Genomic DNA, 24,487 nt, shown 5'->3' on the forward strand with positions numbered 1-24,487 from the left:
TATATTCAGCGTCACAAAGGTAATATTTATTTGTATGTGAATGACATTTATTATATAAATAATATAGATAATAAAACTTATATAAAAATCATAAACCTGGTGGAGGGAATGAAAATCTGAAAGTCGGATTGAATACAACTTCTTTCAAAATGCTTGAATCATGTGCTATACCCATACAAAGGTGAATATCATATTAAAATATCAAATTCCTGATATCGTGTTTGTTGATCAACGAACACAACTACATGTACAAGAGTTCTATTTAATACACACATTGCTCTAAAAAATATGGCTTTAAACCGTCTAGGTTGTTTTGAGACATGTCTTGTTGGATTAGGAGTTGTTGGTACTCTAATTTCTATTGCAAAACACGTCATTGCAGTTAGGACCTCGTAAAATATTGATAAATGATTTGTGTGGAGTGATGAAATATTCCTTTAACCGCTCGAAAAATGTTTATTATGTCCCATAGTATGTAAAAAATAGTCATATTCTCTTCAATGCTTATTATCCTACTAGCTTGCAACCAACTTCTTTGCGTAAAGTAATTGCATAATAATACAAATGTTTATTGCGTAAGATGCATCATATCGTAACATTGTATCGGACATTTGTGTATCAAATCTTGCGTATACACATACCCACTCGAATCGTTATCTCTTATTCTACAATCTTTTGTTTAGCCTTGTCCGATTTAACCTCGAACAATACAAACACGAGTACAAGAAAAGCTAAAGCTCAACATTAGCAATCATAATTGACATATAAAAAACAATTACATATAACATGTCAAATGTAAAATAAATAACAACAATTTTTTTTTATCCAATAACAAAAGTCATGCACAAAAAATGATCCAATAACAAAAGTTATACATATAGATGCCATCAAACGTAACATAACAAAAGTCATACAAAAAGTCATCAAACCTAACATCCAAAAGTCATGCAACAAATAATTAGTAAAAATCATCAAACGTAACATTTAAAAGGTCACCGAAGGTAGCCAAACTTCATTCCTGCACTCCTCACCCACGAGTCACAAATAGTAGGCGTAAGTTGTAACCAAACTTTTTTCCTAACATCGACACTTTCAACAAATAGCAAGAGAGCGGTCTTGTGTCTTTCATCTTCTTCTCCCCATCCTATTTTTGCCAATTTATCCATACATTCATCAATGTCCCTATCCATTTCACTTCTTTGATTTTGTTCCACCAACATACTTGCAAACTTGATGATTTCCTCCTCAAAGGTGTACATGCGTTCCGCAAAGGCGTACTCATTTCTGCAAGCCCCTCTTTGCGGAATTGTGTAAAAACATTTTTTTCCGTCTTTTTCCTCACATGTGTGATTCCTCAAAGCAATTTTCCATTCTCAAAGTGTAAAGACTTTGCAGAGTCTCTCTTTATAGAAGTTGTGGTCATTTAATAAAATTATGTTTTTTATGGTCATTTGCTACAAACACTATTCCTTATGGTCATTTGATGAATTTTCTCCTAAATTAATTCCTAATGGTTCAGTTTGAACCTTTAACATGTCAATGTCGATATATCTAATAATTATAAGTCATAAGTCTCAATTATTATTATTTTTATATATACAGGAGACTTTTTTCATGGATCAATGTGGCAAGAATGGAACCTCTTATTGGCCCAAAACACAAAAATACGACTGAGGTTTGAGGGCATGAATTGTTATTAATGAGACTTGACAAGGATAATATCGTAATTAAATAACTCCTCTATACCTAAATCTAATAATAGTAAACCAAAAAGAGATGGAGGCTGGCTAGGGCATCACAATATGGAATCCACGGCTGATCCCAAACCCTCACCCGCACAACCGTCAGATCACTTCATCCAACGGCTCTAAAAAAACCCTAATCTCATACCTTCTTTACTCCACTTATAAAAACTCTCTTTGCAGCACACTCCTTCCATTCTTCATTTTCCTCCATCTATTGAGAGAGCTAGTCTGCAGATAATTCATTAAGGTCAGACCGATTCTTCCGTTTTCTTTCCCTTAAATCTAATAGATATCGTCTGTATGCTTCTTTGTTTATTTAGATCTGTTTTGATTCTGATCAATTAGACCTGGTTTGTTGTCCGATGAGCCTTTTTTCTTTACATGTTTTTGCTCTTAATTATGTGTATACGAAACAAACTCCTTGTTGATTGATTCGCTTGGATCTTGTATTTAAGTTTGAGTTTTCGATTGAGTTAACACAACTGGTTTTGATTTTACAACAAAACTACTTGTATTTATTAATAAATCCTTTAGGATCTTTTAATTACCGATGGATTTTGTAATCTATTGATGAATCCTCGTAGAATTATTTTATTTTCCATGTTTTATCTTATCATGGTCTTGAGCTACTCGATTTGAAAAGAATTGTAACAGATCTGTGAAGTTCAAAGCAGCTAAACATCAAATTTTACTCTACTTTCTAACCGATGAAGTTGAAATCGTATTTCGATCTTCTTATTTCTGTTTTTTGAGTAAATCGTTTTATTTATCGTCAACATAAGTAATTATATGCTGTTATTGTTCCAATTCATTTTTATAAACGTTTATTGTCTCAACTCTTCGATTTTGTTGTCTGATGAAACACATACAAAGTTACCCATTAAACTTTACTAGTTAGAAACGTTTTTTGGTTTAGTCACATCGATTTGCTGTTTTCCTTGTGTGTTCTTTCTGCTATCTGCTTCTTTTGTATTTCTAATATCGTTGTGAGTTTCAATTAACAGTTTGATTTGTTGTATCAGGATGGGTAAGGAAAAGATTCATATCAGCATTGTCGTCATCGGACATGTCGACTCCGGCAAGTCTACAACCACTGGTCACTTGATCTACAAGCTTGGAGGAATCGACAAGCGTGTGATCGAGAGGTTCGAGAAGGAAGCTGCTGAGATGAACAAACGTTCTTTCAAATACGCATGGGTGCTCGACAAACTTAAGGCCGAGCGTGAACGTGGTATTACCATCGATATTGCCCTCTGGAAGTTTGAAACCACCAAGTACTACTGCACAGTCATCGATGCCCCCGGACATCGTGATTTCATCAAGAACATGATTACTGGTACTTCCCAGGCCGATTGTGCCGTTCTCATCATTGACTCCACCACTGGAGGTTTCGAAGCTGGTATTTCCAAGGATGGACAGACCCGTGAGCACGCTCTTCTCGCTTTCACTCTTGGTGTGAAGCAAATGATCTGCTGTTGTAACAAGGTATTGAATTAATAATTATTCTTGGTTGTTTTGTTATTCAATATATTTTTATCTATGATGCTTACTGGTATGATGGTATTTTTGTAGATGGATGCTACCACCCCTAAGTACTCCAAGGGTAGGTACGAGGAAATCGTGAAGGAAGTGTCTTCATACTTGAAGAAGGTCGGATACAACCCAGACAAAATCCCATTCGTCCCAATCTCTGGATTCGAAGGTGACAACATGATTGAGAGGTCAACCAACCTTGACTGGTACAAGGGACCAACCCTTCTTGAAGCTCTTGACCAGATCAACGAGCCAAAGAGACCCACAGACAAGCCACTCCGTCTACCACTTCAGGATGTTTACAAGATCGGTGGTATTGGAACTGTGCCAGTGGGACGTGTTGAGACAGGTATCATCAAGCCTGGTATGGTTGTGACCTTCGGACCAACAGGGTTGACCACTGAAGTCAAGTCTGTTGAGATGCATCATGAAGCTTTGACCGAAGCTCTTCCTGGTGACAATGTTGGGTTCAATGTTAAGAATGTTGCTGTGAAGGATATCAAGCGTGGGTATGTTGCCTCAAACTCCAAGGATGATCCTGCTAAGGGTGCTGCCAGTTTCACTTCTCAGGTTATCATCATGAACCACCCTGGTCAGATCGGAAATGGTTATGCTCCAGTGTTGGATTGCCACACTTCTCACATTGCTGTTAAGTTCCAAGAGCTGTTGACCAAGATTGACAGACGATCAGGAAAGGAGCTTGAGAAGGAGCCCAAGTTTTTGAAGAATGGTGATGCAGGTATGGTTAAGATGATGCCGACCAAGCCTATGGTGGTGGAGACTTTCGCAGAGTACCCACCTCTTGGAAGGTTTGCTGTGAGGGACATGCGTCAGACTGTTGCTGTTGGTGTGATCAAGAGTGTTGACAAGAAGGACCCGACTGGAGCTAAGGTGACCAAGGCCGCAGCCAAGAAGGGTGTCAAGTGATATGATAGGTGTTGTGTTTTGGTGATCGAGTCTTTTTATTTTCTGTCTGTTTGGATTACTAGTTTTGGACAATCTTATATTTTGTTGAAGAGTTTTTGGTATTGGATCTGGGAAGTTTCGTTATGTTGGAAACTTTCCCAGGTTTGAAGACTTTTGTTGTGGTTTAAATCTATAGTGGTCTATGGCATGAGTTGGTTTTTAAAAACATTTAAATCTATTTTCAACATTTTATCATCTCCTGGAAATTTTAATCTTGTTTATTCATTTGAAACGGTTTGATATTCTGTTTCGAATCTGTTGCCTAACAAAAATTTCATCAACGAAAAAAAGATGTGATTATATATGGGGAGGGAAAGGGATTTACAATGCAGCTCTCCTACAACTACGAAGCTCAAATTTTTTGTAGCAAGAGACAACACCTTCCAAGAGGATCAGTCGAAAGTGGATATGATGGCGTTATATAGATGAGAATTGTTGACTGGAAGGACGGTGATGGCATCCAGCTGTTAAAAGTGATATTCGCAAATCCATTAAAAAATCCAACGAAGAAGGAAAGTGGGAAGCATTTTCTGTTATATATCTAAACATGAATACATAAAACATAAATATAAAATTAAAAATATCAGCAATATTATGTCATTAAGAAAATAATAATGATTGTTTTTTTTTTTTACTATTTTATCTTGTATTATTTTGGTTTCAAAATTTGTTGCTACAATGTATGTGCGAAAGTGTTTATGTTGGTAAACTTTTAAGTTGTCAATACATAGGCAAAAGTGCTTATGTTGAGAAAACATCCTTAGTCGCGTTACCCACAACTCACATGTGACGTCTTTGTAATATAAGAAAAAATGGAGTATTTGATGATTGGGATGTTTTAATAAGATATATATAGGAGATATCCCCTTTAAACCATAATTTTTTAGCCAAGGACGCAAAGGTTGGTCGAAACCAAATTGGAAAACAGATTTTACAGTCAATTAGGTTCTCGGGCATGTTTTCTAAAGCTATATGTGTAGCTGTGTAAGTCGACTTACTCACCATTACAAAGGAGAGATGATATTTTGGGTGATGTGGAATGGTATTGGTTCGAGTACACACGCATAAGTGGGTTTGACTTGAGTTAAGGTCAAAATTTAAGGAGTCCAAGATGTGTAGAGGGCAGTATCACCCAAGATAAGTTCATCATCAAAGGCTAAGATTTCCAATCAACTCATTGTTTGAGTTGATTAGTGGTTTTTGATATTTTTTTGGGGTTTTTAAGTATGAATTCTCTTGTGGAAATTTGCACTTGTAATTTAATTAAGACCGTAAGCTATTAATCTCTATTGGTTAATATGACATTTAAACACTTGTATTGTATACAATATGCATGTGGGGTTGCAGCCCCAAGATGATACTTTGAATGTGAGATATTAACGTAACTAATCACCATCTCATTGATACAAAGTACAAACGACGACGTACACTTAACATGATAAACTTGGTCATGCACTTTATTTTTTATTGTATATGTCAAGTTCAGTTGTCGAAGAATTTCAATATTTTATGTTAAGGTTTTTATGATATAAGGTGAAAGGTATACATGATTTACTTAACAATTTGTTTGATAAATGAAAATCTCAGGTACACTAACGATTCAATTAACTTAAAATAAATGGACAAATCGATTTATATTATGTGATATAAATTTTGTTATAATCAAATGATATATTTTTGTTAACTTTTTTAACTACACAAGATTGAAAATTTATATTCATTTGATCTATTTATATTAAAATTTAATTTGAAGCAAAACATACAAACTTATCTTGTGCACCTTTGCAGTTACTTAATACAAAATATTTGAAAATGACATACTTGTTTTGTCATTTGTCAAATTTTTAATCAAACCAGTTAACCAAAATTTATAATACAATATATAAACAACTACGTATCTATTATAGCATTTATTATAGGTAGTATCAAAGTATAACTTTTTTTTTTGAACCAACAAATCTAATTTACTGCTAAGTTAACAACACCTATTTCACCTATGCCCACGATAAGACTTGAACCCTCGACCTCAAAGAAGGAGGATACCACCACTATGTATCAAAAGTTGGAACTTAGTTATATTAATGAAGCAGTTGGCATGTCATTAACGAGAGAAACACCAAGTTTTAAATAAAGAACCTATTTTTTTTTTTATAAATACTCTTGTCACCTGGGTAGGAATGTGAAAATAAATGTAGAAGGATATTTAATTTCACATAATGATAATAATTATTATTATATTAAGGTCCCGTTTAATAGACATATTTTCAGGTTTAAAAGATTTTTCTGGTTTAAAAAGCTCATAATCTTAACATAGGGAAGGACTCTCTTCTTAAGGTGGAGGGAGTAAATTAAACGGACGGTCCTGTGGTTAAGGGTTATTTTCACGTTTTGTCCATAAAAAGTTTTTTTTTAACACAGACCATCCTCAAAACTTAAATTTGTTACCCACCTAGTCCCTAAATTAACTTTCCGTCTATTTTGCCGTTAAACAATGGTGAAAAGACATATCTATCCTTACTTTTATATTTATTATACAATAATTCTTGAAAATGAAACCTATCCCACCACAAAATATACCCCTATAGGCCCACGCTCCATACCCTACAATCGATCAATCCAGGCGTCGTATCCCCCTCTTAGCACCTCCCTTCCGCATACTGTTACCGGCCACTAGAGACACCGACCGAACTCTCCGTAACTAGCCATATCATCGCCACCAAAAACCCACTCCCACTGTCCTATCCCCAATCTTGTCACCAAAAATTTTGATTTTTATATTATATCAAATAACATCCAAAAACCATAGTATATCAAATAACATCCAAAAACATCAGAGTCATGTAAAATGCAGAACAATGTGGTGTGTGCAATGCAGTCATCTTGAACTCTTCCCCTTCGAACCAGAAGTACCTAAAACATAAACTGAAAACCGTAAACACAAAGTTTAGTGAGTTCCCAAAATACTACATACTATACATATTAAACATATAGTGGGTCCCACTCGTCATCGGGCCCCACTCGGAATAGATATGCCAGTCATCGACCCCGCCTGGTATACATAGAAACACATAAACACATGCAAGAATCACAAAAATAAATAACATACAATATAATCATCAGGCCTCGCTCGATAAACATATCAGAAAACATACATGCAAAGTAACACATACAACTAGCATTTTAATCATAATAAACCATGGGCCGACATTGGTGCCTTCGACCCACCAAACACAGTGAGAAAACTCACCTTAAGCAGCTGAATCTCTCAGATAAAATCTCAGAGTGCTGATCCGGAAGGAAATCCCCGCGCTAAGACCATCAAATAATATCTAGTTAATGATTCGTCTACAATCCATGACTGGAACCCTGGTCCGATGTCCAACCCTCAGGGTAAAAGTCCATTTTACGCTTTCCTCCCTTGGCCCACAATCCAAGGCCCAATCCACTAGCACAAAAAGCCCAATATGACCCAACTTCCTAATTGGGCCTAAAACCCATCATGGGCCTACTTCCAAGAAGGCCCAAAACCTAAGTAGCATCCAAAGCTCCAAATGGGCCCAAGCACAATAAGGCCTAAAGTCAGAAAACTAGTGGCCCATTAAGGCTCAAAAGCCCAAAATAGCGTCTCACGTCGTGCCCAGTCCTTGGTCACGTCGTGAGATGTGTCCGTTCGGATTATGGGACCCACTTTTGATTCAGACGACTCAACGGGGATGACGACTCATGCTCACATCGTGAGACCTTATGTTTCATGTCGTGAGGACGGTTTGAAGCAAAACTAACGTTCCAATGATCTTAATAAGTTCAGCCCTCAATTTCGACTCCTATAGAGGCTTAAAGGAAGCCTAATGGTCCATAAAAATGCTTGCTTTATAGAATTGCATGCACCATGCATGTCCCTTCACCATTTTAGGTCAAAGTGCAAATATGGCCTCAAGTTCTCATGTAAGCTCTATTAGTCCACCAAATCCCATATCTGAATGATATAAGACTCAAAAGACCATTTGAATCTATAAAGTTGCTAACTTTATGAATCTATGATACGTGAAATATATACTAGTTTTAATCCAACTAATCTAGACAAAAACTAACACACGATAAGCAGTGTACCTAATCAAATAGCAGTTTAGTGCAGGTAAGTAGGGTATAGAACACATGTAACAATAATGATAATTAAAATTACTACTAATGTTAACTAATTTAAAAAATGATTAAAAAGGGGGGTATTTCTCTAGTTTTACAAGACAAGAAACTTATGTAAATAATCAAACACTTAACAAGGAATCAATTAACAACAAATTAAGGAACACAAGACGATTTGAATCAAGAATATAAAAGAGACTTCTGTTTAGATACGATTCACGTACTCTTATGGTTGATTTCGTGGAATGTGAAATGGATTAATATGTCATCAATTACCGATTTATAATGTGATTAGATTAATGTTCAGTAAAAAATCCTTTAGTAAACAAGTTAATTCAAATAGTGATCAATTGATTGAACTAATAAGTTCACCACTATTAAGTTCGAATCATGCAAGACTTGTAATGGTGATTAATTCAATTTGTTGATTAAATTAATTTCATATATGGTTGTTCGTCATATTTAACTCATACATCAATTTACTTATTTTTCTTATTATTCCTAGGTTTTGTTCAAAACACTAGTCTTACAATCTTGATGGTCACAAACTATAAGATTCAAGCCATCAAGAAAGATATTCATACAATCACAATTAACTTAGTAATTAACAGAAAAATAACTATCGTTAACATATAAGATTCAAGCAATCAAGAAAGATATTCATACAATCTCAATTAACTTAGTAAATAACAGAAAAATAACTATCATTAACATATAAGGTTTTTTTTTTTAACAAGCTAGCATGATAAATAATCAAATCAACATATTCGAAAACCACAAAATCAACACATAGTTGTAAGATCCTCTACTCTAAACGAAGGTAAGGTTTTTACCCCATGACTTCAGCAGATACAAGCATAGAAATGAAATTCACTCTTGCAAACATGATGAAAACAAAGGAATTAAGTAAAGTAAAGATGATTTGCCTTAGATCTCTTCAAAATCAAGCTTGTAATCGAATTCTGCAATCCACAGGTCCTAAGGGATGTCTCTGGCCTCCAAAAGTAGATAAAAAACTTCCAGCATAAGTTAGGGTTGAGGAATTTAACAATCTATAAATAGATTCTGAAAAACGGCGAAACCCGGCATGGTTAATCACCAACACGCCATGTTCTTCTTAAAAAACGTGTATTTGGAAAGGCAAGAATCCATCACGAATCTTCAATACACCACGCCGTGTTTGATGCTAACACGTCGTGTTCTTCTTAAATTTCTTATTCTTCTTGAAAATCCAAGATCATAGCTTCTATTCACCAATTCCGCTTCCTTTTCTTTCCGAGCATGTCTTAGCTGCTGCAAAATAAATTTTCAACCAATTAAGTACCTTTTGTTCAATAATTGACACAAATGCAACATAAAATATTAAGACAATGCATGAATTATATGACTAAATATGCACATATCAATCTACTACACTCCAATCAAGCCAAAACATAAGAAAATGGGCCAAAAATCTAGATCTAGCCATGAAATGCAATAAAGATTGAGTCTTGACACTTATAATGGTCCAAACAAGACAATAGGCGACGAAGATGGCAATCCCAAACAACTTCCTTCACAATGATGCTTCTTCTTTGTCTCTCATTTTCCTTTTTTTCCACAAGCAAAATACCAAATATCTCAATGGGAATCGAAATCTAGGGTTTCCAGAGGTTTAGAGGGTGAGAGAGGCTGAGGATGGGTAACCCCAACCTCTCATTCCCTTAAATACCCGAAAATTAGGGTTTGGGGTCATTAAGCTGCGCTCACGTCGTGAGACCTTATGTCTCACGTCGTGAGATTCCAAAACATGGGTCAACGGTCACTCACGACGTTACCCCCAAGTCTCACATCATGAGGACCCCCCAAAAATGCAATAAATGAATGAATTTAGTACCTTAGGGTTCCAGATGTTACAATTCTCCCCGACTTGAATTAGACTTCATCCTCGAAGTCCCGCCACATCAAATAATTCGAGGTAATTCTCCCTCATCTCGTCTTCCGGTTCCCACGTCCATTCTGAACCCTTGTGGTGCTGCCACTTTGCCTTTACCAACTCAACAACCTTGTTCCTCAAGGTTTTTGTCTTCCGATCAAGAATCGCCACCAGTCTCCTGATATAATTCAAGTGATCATCCACCTAAATATCCTCCAATAGAACCACTACGGAATCATCAACCAAACATTTCCGCAGATGGGAGATTCTGGACCCAATACTCATTAAAATCCACATACGCCCAACATACACATATGTACGCCCAACGTACGTGGCCTGGGTCCCGACTCACCATCAACTTAGTACGCTAAGCATACCAAGTGGTACTCCCCACGTACTGGCTTTACAACTAGTAGGCTAAGCATACCAAGTGGTACTCCCTGCGTACTACTTTAGGGACTAAAATGCACAATTCCAATATATAAGGGTCATAAGGTACATACCGGGGTACAAACATTATAGACTCAGATCTGATAAAGTTAAAATCTGACCGAATATATGACAAACATATAATTTTAAATTCAAAAAGTATGGATCTTATAAGTTAGACCCAAGACTCTAATAAAAGTTATATCAAACATATAAAATGAAAGAAAAAAAATATATCAAACAATATTTATGTTGTTTTTTTTAACTATGTAAGAAATAACCCGAGCCCAACCCGTCGACCCGTTTATTAGGCAGTTTGAGATTGTAAATACATAGAAGTTTAGTAATTTTGTAAATATAAGTTGTAACCACTTGTTTTCTTGTACATATGTTGTATACGGTTATCATATTCAAGTAATGAGAGTTTTACTTTCTTCTTTCTCTCTCTAAACGTAAAATGGTATTAGAGCATATGCTTCCGTTTCAAGCCTTGCTCATCTGAATTTCGATTCAGGCTTCATTCATCTTCTAAATCAGTTCCGATTTGAAGATTCTTTTTTAATCTCTTCAAAAAAAATCAAGCATGTCAACAGTGCAAACAATTCAACTTCGTCTGCAGCAGTTTTGTATCCAATTGGCGATCAATTGCATCCATATTATCTTCATCATTCAGATAATCCAGGTTACGTTCTTTTATCTCTGCCACTTACGGGAGATAATTACTCTTCGTGTTGCATTGTCTGTAAAGAACAAAACTGGTTTTATTAATGGATCTCTGCCTAAACCTTCTATATCATATTCTCTCATGTATAATTCATGGATACGTAACAACAATCTGGTGATATCTTGGATTTTAAATTCTATATCCAAGGAAATCTCTGCAGGTATCATGTTTGCAGAGACAACTTTTGCAATCTGGAATGATTTAAAAGAATGTTTTGAACAATCCAATGGACCTCGTATATTTCAGATTCGTAAGGAATTAGTCAATCTAATTCAAAATCAAGACTCCATTGGAGTGTATTTCATGAAATTGAAGTCCTTATGGGAATAATTGTCAAATTTTTGACCACGTTGTTCAAATTTCCGACCATCTTAATGTCGCTAATCATCTTTTACGATACTTAAAAACTACTCCAGGCCAAACATTTTTTTTTTCCAAAAACATATTCCTTTAGATTGAAGACGTTTTGTGATTCCAACTAGGCTAAATGTCCGGATACCAAGCGATCTACAACTGGTTTTTGTATTTTTTTTGGATAATTCACTCATATCTTGGAGATCTAAAAGGTAACCAACAATGTCCAGATCATCTGCAGAAGCAGAGTACATGGCAATTGCATCAGCATGTTGTGAATTAGTTTGGTTAAAACGACTTCTTATGGATTTTGGTATTACTCACTCTATGCCAGCATTAATGTTTTGTGATAACGAAAATTGCTTCCAGTCCAACCTTTCACGAGTGTATAAAACACATTGACATAGACTGTCATTTCATACGAGAAAAAATAGAGGACAACTTAGTCAAACTCATGCTTGTACGTTCTGATTCACAATTTGCTAATATGTTTACTAAACCACTACCAACTTTAAAGCTGATACCTTTCATGTCCAAGCTTTCTCTCAAAAACATATATTCTTCAGATAAAGCTTGAGGGGGAATATTAGGCAGTTTGATATTATAAATTCATAGAAGGGTAGTTTAGTAATTTGGTAAATATAAGCTGTAACCACTTGTTTTCTTATACATAGGGATGTGTGTTTGGACTGAATACCCTGACCGACCCGAATTAAGACCGAATAAGTTATTTGGGTCGGTTATTGGGTATCTATTTTTGTCCAATTCGGATTTCGGGTTATTCGGTTCGGGTTACCCGAATAAAGGTTTAATCGTGCCAAAAAGACTGACCCGGAAAGTGAATAATTACTTAAACCGAATAACCCAAATAAACCGAAATGACCCAAATAAGGAAATTCTATATCTAGTTCAAAAAAATAATATTAAATTAATAGTTTTTTCTTGAACTGGATATAAAATTTCCTTATTTGGATTATTCGGGTTATTTCGGTTTATTTTGGTTATTCGATTCCAAAGCATAGTGTAAATGTTTATTTTGGTTATTTCGGTAATTTTTGGTTAATAACCGAACCGGTCCCATATTAATATAATCGGTTCAGGTTTCGGTTTCCACTTTACATCCAATTCGGGTTTCCGATTATTTGAGTTCGAGTCGGTTCCGACCGGAAGCAAATCCATACTTGTACATATGTTGTAGACGGTTCATACTCAAGGGATGAGAGTTTTACTTTCTTCTTTCTCTCTCTAAACGTAAAACCGTTAGCACCTGTAGCAATAACTTGTAGTACTGTACAATACACATTCAATCCTTGTTGTCGGCTCCTCCCATCCGTGCCGCCCCATACCACCACGGCACCACCCCTTCCTCCATGGCCTCCCTCCCTCGTTTCCACCGAATACCGTCGTGAAGGAACCCCCCTCGGCGCTCGCCTTCAGCTCGTCAACCCTTGTAATCTGGTTCATTGCTATTTATATTCTAGATACAATGAGTATCGCATTGAAATCCCTACGATGTTTGAAGCAAATCTGCATCAATGTCAAAGCTCCCCAGAACTCTAATTATTTAATCAGCAGATACATATTAGCTTCCCTTTTTTCATCAACATCATACTGGCAGAGAGTCAACAGACGAAATTTAGCTGCGTCAAAGCCAACCCTAGACGAATTCCAATTTCGTCGAGCCGTTTCACAGCTTCTGCCTCGATTCAAACCTGAAGATCTCCATAACTTAATAAATCGACAAGAAGATCCATTGGTATGTTTGGAGTTGTTCAATTGGGCGTCTCAACAACCTAGATTTACACACGATGTATCCACATTCCATGTTACGATTAAGAAGCTCGGCGCTGCAAAAATGTACGATGAAATGGATCTAATCGTCAACGAGGCGTTGGCGATTCCTTCTTTTGGTTCCGAAGCTCTTTACAACACGATGATATACTTCTTCACAGAAGCAAGGAAGTTGAGTAGAGCTGTTAACGTGTATAAACACATGAGAAGCCTGAAGAAATTGGATTGTAAACCTTCGATCAGAACGTATAATCTTCTATTCACTTCGTTTTTGAGCAGGAGAAGCAATACCTACATAAATCATATGTATATGGATACCATGAGCATGTTGTTCAAGCAGATGGTTGATGATGGGATTGATCCTGACATCTTTGCTTTGAATTCCATGATCAAAGGGTACGTTCTCTCCCTTCATGTCAATGACGCGCTTAGATTATACCATCAGATGGGCGTGGTTTATGATTGTGTACCGAATTCGTTTACTTTTGATTACTTGATCCATGGTTTATGTTCTCAAGGAAGAACATGTAATGCTAGGAAGATCTGTGATGAGATGAAGGCGAAGGGTTTTGTTCCAAGCAGTAAATCCTATAACTCGCTTGTGAGTTCGTTTGCACTTGAGGGAGAGATCGATGAATCTGTGAGTTACTTGTGGGAGATGATTGGAAACGAAAGGTTGGGTGATTACATTACGTATAGGACTGTGGTTGATGAGTTATGCAGACAACAGAGGTGTGGAGATGCTGTGAATTTGCTTAGGGAATTGCAGGAGAAAAGGTTGGTGGATCGGTCTGCTTACAGGAAGCTTGAATATGAACTTCAAGTCAATTATAGAAACTTGTATGATGGCAATGGACCATAAAGATTATGTAGGAATCATGCCAAACCCATGAAGCGCTAAAATTACAGGTTTGTCCTCTCACAGCGTCCTCTTCTAGCTTAAAGCTACTTTGACATTACCATGTTGACTCTTGATTGAAGAAACTTGAGAATGGGTGAGATTATCAGTATCCCAGAACATTTTGAATTCACCATTAACCATTTGTTGGTGAGGGAGAAGATGAATTGGTATAATCAAAATTGCAAATGCAAGTATGTAATGGAATTCCTTGTTTGGGTTGATGGGTACATCTGAAAATGTGATTAAATTGTTATCTTCTGCTCCTATATATTCATGAAATAGGTTTGATTTTGGTGCAGTAGGTTGTGTCGATGCCATTGCTAAAAGAGATTGTAGAGTGAGAAGAACAATGAAAAGCTTGGAGAAGCCCATTTTGATCAAAGAACAGATTGTGTTGAAGCTGTTAGTAAGCTCTTAATTAATTCATGTTGATGTGCGAGAATGCAAAAAGGCTACTTATAAAAAATTAATGTCTCTGGTTGGAGTACAAATTAGTGTCTATGAACTACAAGAGAGTAGTAACCAAGATTAAAGAGAACGTTCTTCAATAACCATTATTTTCCATGTTTCGATGAGATCATCTACAAAATTAACAACGTAACACTGACACAAAATACCAAAATATTTCAGGCAGTTTTAATGTTTAGAATAGGATGATTAAGGCACCGCCTATATCAGTGTACTAGTTTATGTACAGGAGACAGTGACACGTGTGTTTTTACAGTCTCCCAAGTGTTTTCCACTACCTGTTAGCTTACGGGTTTTTTTTGTAACAGTTCATTCCATGTTTAATGAATCAATAATATATACTTCAAGGTTTGTGTTTATAACATATAGATACAAAGTGTAACGAAGAAGTCAAAATCTCAATTTTAGCCATGTTTAATGTGGTGTTTTGACATAATAGGAGGAATGACCAAAAATATTTCAGATCGATAGACAAAGAACCAACTCTACAAAAGCTACTAAAAATAGATTCTTGAAATGCACACGGTGTTGAAGGATATGTAGTTGACGTTGAAGGAGATGAACAAAAACAGTAGTTTGGAATTGGAAAAACAAAATTTTACAACTGTTATCTTACATAAGAATGGTTTTCACATTGTGCATTATAATATTTGATTTACAATTGTTATCTTAAATAAGAATGGTTTTCACATTGTGGATTATAATATTTGTTTTAATTGTGAAGAATAGATATACAACTTTATTATTATCGAAATGTTTTGTATTTTTCATGTCAATAAGTGTCCGATTCATGGATTTTAAGGTCAAGTTCAACGTATACACTCGCAGAAAAAAAAAATACAAAGACCTATCGGTTTATATACTTTTTCTCCAGATTCTATCTTGAGCAACCAATCATAATTTAATTTTCGTGGCTCCCATACCATATATGATCTATCATCCACAACTTAAAATTGGTAAACAAAGAGGTGATCTAATTCGCATAATAGAAAACTAATGCCTCATCACAAAACTCTGCTTGCAAGGTCTACAATGACAACAATACAAAAAAAAAAGATGGGGAACAAAGAAAATGCATAATAGTTCATCCCCAAAAAAGTTTCTATCAGAATATTTAAATATTAGCTGCGTGATCGCCAATAATGTTGTACAACTATAAAATAATGTCATGAAACTAGTGTATGTCTACTCGGATAATTTTCAGATAGACCTCCTGTTTCATATATTGGCACAAATATAAAAAATTGAAAAATTAAAGATATAAAAAAAAGTTTAATACAAAAGGTATCTGGAAATAATAATTAATAATACCTGAAACTGAAAGTGTAAGGTAGATCATAAATCTTTATCGTCCTCTAGCTGTGCATTCAGTGTTGCTTTTTCTGTCTCTTCTAAAACAAATGTTTTCATCGACTCAACATCCTTTGCACCTAAACATTTCATTTGTGTTCACCACATTACATAGTAAATACACAACCAAATTTCTGATAATCAACAATCAGGTTTAAGTAAATAAGTTTAGAAACACAATGATTTGATACATAATTTTTAAAATTTCAATACTCTTGTACAAAACTACATCTCCAGATAAGACACATGCCAAGAGTAAAAAAATAACAAAATGAATTTTCACTAAGTATATTCCTTCTTTTTTATTTTGAGTTTGAGAAGAACGCAACAAGTAACTGAAATATAATGTAATACAACTGTTGGTTAAACTGCTAGAAATCTAAAATACTTTTAATAAAATAAAATATATATATTTTGGTTATTTTTTAGAAATATACTAATGGTGTATGTGGAAAGCTTGTAAAAAAAGCCCCATGAGCTTATCAACAAACTATATCAAATGGCTTTTTAAATAGCTAGCTTATATGCTCACATATTATAGTTGTTAAAGAAAAAGTAGGTTATAAAACAATTCTTAGTAGAACATACTTCATGATCCACTAATGAATCCCCCTCTATGAAGGTTTCTACACTTCATTTCTCTTTTATAGACTTACTTTACTCATCTTTAAACCTTTGCACCATCTAAAATAGATGACAACATAGCATACAAACCTTTGGATTACAATTTCAACCTTTGAAGGTCATGGTTTATAGAAGGTTCTTATTCACAGAATTAACTCGATTCATTATTTCATCGTCTTATTTTGCTAATTAAATTGAAGGCCTTTAGAAAACGAATCTTGATTCAATGGAACCCATAAGTTTCATTCAATGAGGTTGCAGAAACTTTTGTGATGTGAAGAAATAGATATCTAATTGCATGTTTAAAAAAATGGCAAAACTTTGTGTCAAAGAAAAGATTAAAGCAAAAGTGTACCTCGATATCTGGCAACTTCTTCTCCATTATAGAAAAGCTTGAATGAGGGATACGATCCGATTTTAACTTTTGAACAAAGAGGTTTATTAGTACCACAGTCCACTTCACCAACCTCTATTTCATCCTCCCCTTCCATTGTCTTTCCAAGATCCTCCCATAAAGAACCCAACTTCTTACTGTAATGTTGCAGCAAATTACAACAACTCAAACATCAATCTCAAACTAATTACCAAAATGAATTATGTGACACAAGGATGGATGGAAATGATTCTCACCAATGCTTGCACCAAGGAACACAGAATTTCACAAACCAAGCAGTGTCTTTCTCTTTTACCTATATGAAGAAGCATAAGAAAAAGGAAAGAAACTAATCACACACAAAGCAAAAGAACATGTAGAGATTAAGATGACAAGTCTACAAACTAATGCTAGCTCTACTGTCGATAGAGAGACAGATTTAGGTCAATCGGACTACTTAATTTCATCAGTAGCTTATAAGAATCTAGAAATGATATTTGATAAATAAAACGTAATACAAAGGTTTGGAAATCCAGTTAACATTGCCATTGAAGATTACTACTATGCGTGATCATATTAAAAATACATCCACATTCAAAAATAAATTTTATCCAAAACGATAATGAAGTATGAACTAAGGCATTGATACCACAGAAGATACCGGATAATCCGAGATCTTAGAGCAAAAAAATCATAATCGAACATCAGAAACTAACAATAGGGGATAAACTAAGAGATCATAAATTACCTTGTCGGAGAAGGTACTTTCAGTTAGGGTTATGACTTCAGCTCTTGTATCGTGTATGAAAGCCGAAAGTAGTAGTGATGAAATTAGGACTGTAGCAAGTAGAAGCGATCGATGATCGCCTTTCATGGCAGCTACTGGGATGGCGGATCAAACTGGATGCTCTTCGGGAGATTTTGCTAGCGGCAATCGGTTTCCAACGGATTTAGATAAAAGGGAACTAGGGTCTTCTTCTTCAAAAATAAATTATACTATACTTATTATTTTGATTTAAGTTATTTCAAAATAAGTAAAATTTGTCACTTCCAGAATTTTAATTAGATCCATGTAAAATTTGTCACTTCCAGAATTTTAATTAGATCCATGTAAATTGTATTTACACAACTTCAAATTTTCAGCACAAACGATTATAAATACGAAAAAATAACTATAATATTGTCACTTCTAAATTCTAATAGAATTTTAATTAGATCTATGTATTTATGTATTAACAACTTCAAATTTTCAGCACAAACAATTATAAGTATGAAAAAAAAAATAAGTATACATTTCTAATATAACTTTAATTAGATCTATGTATTTACGTTATTAGCCACAATTTTAAGTTTTCAGCACAAATAATTATAAATATGAATACTGATACTCTAAAGAAAAAGATAGAACAAAAACAATTTCTAATGTTTTATGTTTTTTAAACAATTGGTATAGTTCATATATATAGTAACTCCTTTAATTATAAGATATATGAATAAATTTCATGATTGCCTTTAAATGACCATCTAACATTTTTTTGGACCCATTAAACCATTAAACTAGAAATTTGTCAAACATATCATTTTGTTTAAAGTTAGCGGTTTACTTGCTAAATTGTTTATGTGTACAATGACTTTTGATAGTTAAAGTTTCCCATATCCATGTGGACATATCCACATGAATCTGTTTTCAGTTGAGCGGTGATCATTTGTTTTTTCCTCTCTTTTATTCATCTCCTCATCATTCTCAAGTTGCACAAGGCCTCTTAAACTAAGTTCGTCATTTTTATTGTGCGATGAAGATGCAATAGAAGTTTCAACCAATTCACCATTCTTTCAAATTGAATCAAAAGCTTAGTGCTCCCATAGAAAATTCAATTATCATTCCTTATTAATAGCCAATGACGACCCATTTTCGCGCATCACAAAATTAGCGATTAATCAAATGAACCATTCTTCACCCTCATTCCTTCAAACTAGATCAAGTTACATGATGTTGAAAATATCAACCATTGAAACTCAAATATTCGAAGCCGGTATCGAAACCCAGAAATATAATTGAGACCCAGATGCAAAATGATCAAGAACACCTCAATAAAAGAACATCAATGATCGATTCATTTCACTCCATCTACATTACAAAATTAGTGAAGCATCAAATGAACCATTCTTCACCCTCATTTGTTCAAACCAGATCAAGTTATATGATGCTGAAAATATCAACCATTGAAACTCAAATATTCGAAGCTTGCATCAAAACCCAAAAATACAATCAAGACCCAGATGCAAAATGGTTAAGAACACACCAGTGAAAGAACATCAACAACCGATTTCCAAAAAATTGTTTCCATAATCAAACTTCTTGTTAGTGGTGTAACGGAGTATTTCCGTGCCACCATGACACTTAGTCACGAAGTCCCGATATCAAAACCTCTCCAAGAAGAATAACCACAGCCAGTCTTTGCAACCGGTTTCCCTTTGAGAGGCTCCACACATTAACTGGGATATCCCCCACATGTGCTCCACCCCCCGACCTTCATCCAAATGGGTATATAATCCGGTACCTCTGCCCACTTGAACCGGTTAAATCACCAATAACAATTGATTAATATACCTAACCCATAATCCAACTTCAGTATATATTGTTAATCATTAATTTGAGCAAAATCTAGAGTATGAGATCAAAATGAAGAACACCAAAAAAACCTAGAATCAAATTCCTCAACTATTTAGTCCAGGAAAATCAATGGTGTCTGAAATCAATAATGATATACGAACTTGAAACACATATCCATGGATGAAATCGATGAGTAATGAAGAGCTCCAAAAGAATATGAAGAGGGCATTCACCAGAATGGATTTGTGCATTGTGACATCAAGCTTCAAATTTTCTGTTAGTTTGTGATGGTGGTAAAAACACAAAGAAGATCGCCGATTTAGAGGAGCATAGAGGCGGTGAAACAGAGAAGGGTGACTGAAGAAGAGGAGGACACGGCAGGAGGGATGAAAAGGAAATAGAGATTATCCATTTCATCTAACTTTTGGCTGAATTCATATGTTAACCGGGAAATAGAGGTTATATTCCCTCTAATAACACATGTCATTTTTGAGTTTAAGGACTTTTTAAGGACCAAAATTAGTTTAAGGACCTTTTATAACAAAACACAAAACCTTGTTGGGTTTTTATGACAATAATCCGTAAGATAAGCATTGATTTACAATTGCCAAAAGCTCAGCAATACGCAAACATTGCACATATGCAGCAGCAGCTGTAAATTTCAACAACAGGCACAACATTTCACCCAAAAGCATAAACAGTAACTTACGAATAATTCCTAAAATTAATGCTTCAACCAACCCCCTCCAAAAAACAAATTTTCACAAAGCAAAACACAAATCCATCATCAATTCTTTCTAACCCAGAAACATACTTTGTACACAACGTTGATCATGAAAAAAAGAAAAAAAAAAAACTGAAAGAGGCAAACGAAAGGTACATTTACCATTTTGCCCTCTTCCTTGTGCATAAGACAAAAGCCAAGAATGATTTGCCGGCCAGCTTCAAAATAAGCCTTAGATCTCCTGACATCACTTCATGGCAACAGCCCTCTGTGAAGCCTGGTTGGATGATATGCTTATCCACTGCTGGCCTAAAGAACCCCCATCACCTCTATCCGAAGAATGCAAATGATATGTGCTGCGAGCATTCAGTGAATTTACCAATTCGCCCCTTCTCTTTTCATTATGGGCCTCCAAACTTTCATCAGATTCATTAGATCGCACACGCTTCATACCCGTTGAATTCATATTCACATTCACAGACTGGGATGATGACATGCCTGAACCTGAACCTGTTGTGTTATTATTATTATCTTCATCTCCTCCATGCTTTGAAGAAGAGTCAACCTGAGTCTTTTTTGCAAAACGACCACCACTACCCCTCACCCTTCTCATTGCATGCTGATGTCGCGATTCATGAAGATAAGGCTGTAGATTTCCAAATATAACAAGTTACTCATCAACCATATACTACTTTACCCCATCATGCGACAGGGGTACATCAGTAATTTAACCAAACACATACAAGGCTTGCTTTAAAGACATACGGTTTTGTTTCTTCTTTTTTCCTATCAAGTACTGTATGGGTAATCATGTCTGTCTGTATAAACAGGGTTTATTTCATCTGAATCACTATATGACCGACCATTTTACTTTCTACATTCCAAAAAACAAATTTCACAAAATTAATCAAGTTGGGAGGAAAAAACAAGGGACAATAGGTAAAGGATTAGTGTCTTGATACATTAAGCCAGGTTTTTTGAAGTCATTCTCTCCATATTAAGTCAAAAGGAAACAGTCATGTATAGATTTTCCAGATTAACTGCTTAACTCATTAAGCCCATTAAAACAAATTTCTCTGTCATGTTTCATGGGTATTATATATTTTTTTTTCATGATTAGCAAGACACAATAATTAACACATAAATGACCTTTCTGTCCTTTATCAGCTTCTTTTCAAGCTCTGCTTTTGCACGTGATTGTCTTCGCCTCAATATTGCATGGTATTGTTTGGCATTCACATAAACAGGCTCTTGTGCCATTTCTAGGGGTAAAGGCATCCTCGCTTGGTGCATATCAAGAAATTGTGGATGAACCTACAAAACACACATCATTGACTTGGTCAAACCACTTACATACATACATACATACATGAGGGTAACAAAGATATTTGAGATAAGATATCTTACCATAGGCTGACCATAAGCTGCCATCATTCCACTATAGTATGGATCACAATATGGATTTGGGGCACATGCCTGCAAAACACAAACACCAAGAACACATTCATGAATTTGAAAAAAAGAATATCACAATATATATATATATATATATATATATATATATATATATATATATATATATATATATATATATATATATATAAAAGAAGCTGGATGAAGCTTACAATTGAGTGGCCAACAAGTTCAAGTTGTGGGACTTGCCCTAAGGTTTCTGGATTACTTGGAAGGACATTTGGTACTCCCTGATGATAATTGTGCTGCTCTTGTCCATAGCTATCTGACCTCAAGAAGTTGATTTCATCATCAGTATTGAAATAAAGTAAAGTGCCTATAATTATAATTCAATTCAATGGACTGTGATACATTAGCATAGTAAGTTGGATTTTGGAAGCACCTGAAGGAAAAGATTGAGCATTTTGTGTTTCTTTGCTAACATCATCTTCTTCCTCACTTAGAACTTCTTCAGACTGCGATTCCTTGTCTTGTGATTGTTCTTGTGAAGATGAATCAGATGAATTTTCCCGCATGGCAGTATAGGACATGGAGCTTATGCAACACTATTTAAGATGACCATCAATGTAGAACAATATACATTAATCAGTATACAGCCATTGTATCATAGCACGCTAGAAAGAATCCATTCGTGACACTCTGCATCATATACTACTTTTCTCATGCATGAGGTGTACCAATGTCAAACCTCATATAACAAGCAAAAAAAACCCCATACAAATATCAATATTTAGAACAACGAATCCAATTTAGAAGCACATCCTGCCCTCAATTTATTAATAACAGCATATATTAATAGTATGCATGAAGGATATCAATCTCAAAACCTGTGAGACGAACATAACCGTTCTGTTTTCTATTTTACAGGCCATCACCAACTCAAAAACTTTAACAGAATGTCTCAAATTCAACGAATTAAGACAATGATTTTCAGGCAAGGAGGATTAGAAATTAGGTAAAATACATAAAACGAACTGTGTACCTCAAATTTATCAAAAGTACCAAATTGGAACACCAACCACAAATTAAAATCTCCCACCCCCAATTCAATTATGATTAACAAGATTATACAAAGAAACTATCACAAAACGGAAATTGCAAATCAAAACGACTGAAAACAATCGACAAATTCAACATGCATATGCGGACGAAAAGATATATTGGGAAACAGTAAACGTACAAGTACGATTTAGAAAAAATTACCAGTATCGAGCGCGAAAAGTAAAAACCCTAGAATTGGGGCGATGAATCGGAGAGAATTCAGCTGTAAATCTAGAAGGGAGAAAAATGTTTTAGAGAGAGAGGAGTGCGAATTGTAGAGAGAGAGAGAGAGAGAGAGAGAGAGAGAGAGAGAATGTATGTAATTTGTTTCTCTCTCTTGATTTGAAAACTGGGCTTGACTCAACCTCACATACGTACCCCACGACTTTTGTATGCCGACGCGTGTAACACATCGCGAATTTTCTTTCTTTATTTTCTCCCACTAATATTTTATGCTCCGTAAATTTACAATCATTACCCTTTGCCTTATTCCATGATATAACGGGTACGGGGATATTCTTTGGAAATTTTAGGATAATTAAATAATCTTATTTGGAATATCAGAATTATATTATATATATGTCAAAAATGATATCGAATTAGGTTCAAAGCAATTGGACTTAACTTAGAAATAAATCTAAATACAAATAGTTTGAGAATACAAATAAAATATATATCGAATAAAATTTTTATACAATTTTAATATATATATATATATATATATATATATATATATATATATATATATATATATATATAAAAGTTAGTTTCATGTCAAACCATCATATTTTGTGAGACATACAGACACAATCCTAACCATTTATTTTGGAGATAAAAAAATACTTTTAGAATGTAAAATAAATTAAAATTTTTGAAAAAAAAATTAAAATATTATTTTCGTCATTTTCTATCCAAAACAAATAAAATAAATAAATTATCGATTTTTTCAAAATAACATGAAATATTCTAATAAAATATTATACTGTAAATATTCAAATAGAATTTTTAGAATGTTACAATATTCTACTACAATATTAAACTTTAAATATTCAAAAAATTCTAATAGAATATTAGAATATTCTAACAAATCTATAAATTCAAGTAGAATATTAGAATATTCTAATAAATATAAAAATTCAATTAGAATATTAACATATTCTAACAAATCTAAAAATTCAAGTAGAATGTTAAAATATTTTAACATATCTACCAATTTTAGTAGAATATTAGAATATTCTAACATTTTAAAATTTGATTTGATTATTTACAGTGTAATATTCTATAAGAATATTTCACTTATATTTCAAAAAAAAAAACGA

General features: G+C 34.5%; 4 protein-coding genes and 1 pseudogene across 5 annotated transcripts; 2 read left to right on the plus strand and 3 right to left on the minus strand.

Moving 5' to 3' along the window:
- Positions 1-1,853: 1,853 nt before the first annotated feature.
- LOC145087953 (elongation factor 1-alpha-like) lies at positions 1,854-4,439 on the plus strand. Its single transcript, XM_079026110.1, has 3 exons — positions 1,854-1,992; positions 2,768-3,230; positions 3,318-4,439. Exons 2-3 carry the CDS (start codon positions 2,769-2,771, stop codon positions 4,203-4,205), a joined length of 1,350 nt encoding a protein of 449 aa, XP_078882236.1. The 5' UTR covers positions 1,854-1,992; position 2,768; the 3' UTR covers positions 4,206-4,439.
- Positions 4,440-13,010: 8,571 nt separating this feature from the next.
- LOC145087954 (pentatricopeptide repeat-containing protein At2g27800, mitochondrial-like) lies at positions 13,011-15,316 on the plus strand. 2 transcript variants are annotated; one of them, XM_079026111.1, is made up of 2 exons: positions 13,011-14,509; positions 14,801-15,316. In XM_079026111.1, exon 1 carries the CDS (start codon positions 13,296-13,298, stop codon positions 14,460-14,462), a length of 1,167 nt encoding a protein of 388 aa, XP_078882237.1. In that variant the 5' UTR covers positions 13,011-13,295; the 3' UTR covers positions 14,463-14,509; positions 14,801-15,316. The 2 variants fall into 2 exon arrangements, with proteins under 2 accessions (XP_078882237.1, XP_078882238.1); XM_079026112.1 differs by having other exon boundaries at positions 14,804-15,316.
- On the minus strand, positions 14,535-14,873 carry LOC145089915 (chitinase 1 pseudogene; annotated as a pseudogene).
- A 636-nt stretch (positions 15,317-15,952) lies between the features above and the next one.
- On the minus strand, positions 15,953-18,300 carry PDIL5-1 (PDI-like 5-1). The gene is made up of 5 exons (XM_079026114.1): positions 18,065-18,300; positions 17,574-17,632; positions 17,299-17,474; positions 16,281-16,399; positions 15,953-16,182 (listed from the first exon to the last, which is right to left on the minus strand). The coding sequence occupies exons 1-4, from the start codon at positions 18,188-18,190 to the stop codon at positions 16,305-16,307; spliced, it is 456 nt and encodes a 151-aa protein (XP_078882240.1). The 5' UTR covers positions 18,191-18,300; the 3' UTR covers positions 15,953-16,182; positions 16,281-16,304.
- Positions 18,301-20,635: 2,335 nt separating this feature from the next.
- Positions 20,636-23,519, minus strand: LOC145087956 (nuclear transcription factor Y subunit A-1-like). Its single transcript, XM_079026115.1, has 6 exons — positions 23,331-23,519; positions 22,510-22,672; positions 22,280-22,392; positions 22,062-22,130; positions 21,804-21,968; positions 20,636-21,300 (listed from the first exon to the last, which is right to left on the minus strand). Exons 2-6 carry the CDS (start codon positions 22,655-22,657, stop codon positions 20,902-20,904), a joined length of 894 nt encoding a protein of 297 aa, XP_078882241.1. The 5' UTR covers positions 22,658-22,672; positions 23,331-23,519; the 3' UTR covers positions 20,636-20,901.
- Positions 23,520-24,487: the final 968 nt, after the last annotated feature.

The sequence above is a fragment of the Lactuca serriola genome, chromosome 2, assembly GCF_051521515.1.
Source record: "Lactuca serriola cultivar US96UC23 chromosome 2, Lser_US96UC23_V15, whole genome shotgun sequence".
NCBI classification, from domain to species: domain Eukaryota; kingdom Viridiplantae; phylum Streptophyta; class Magnoliopsida; order Asterales; family Asteraceae; genus Lactuca; species Lactuca serriola.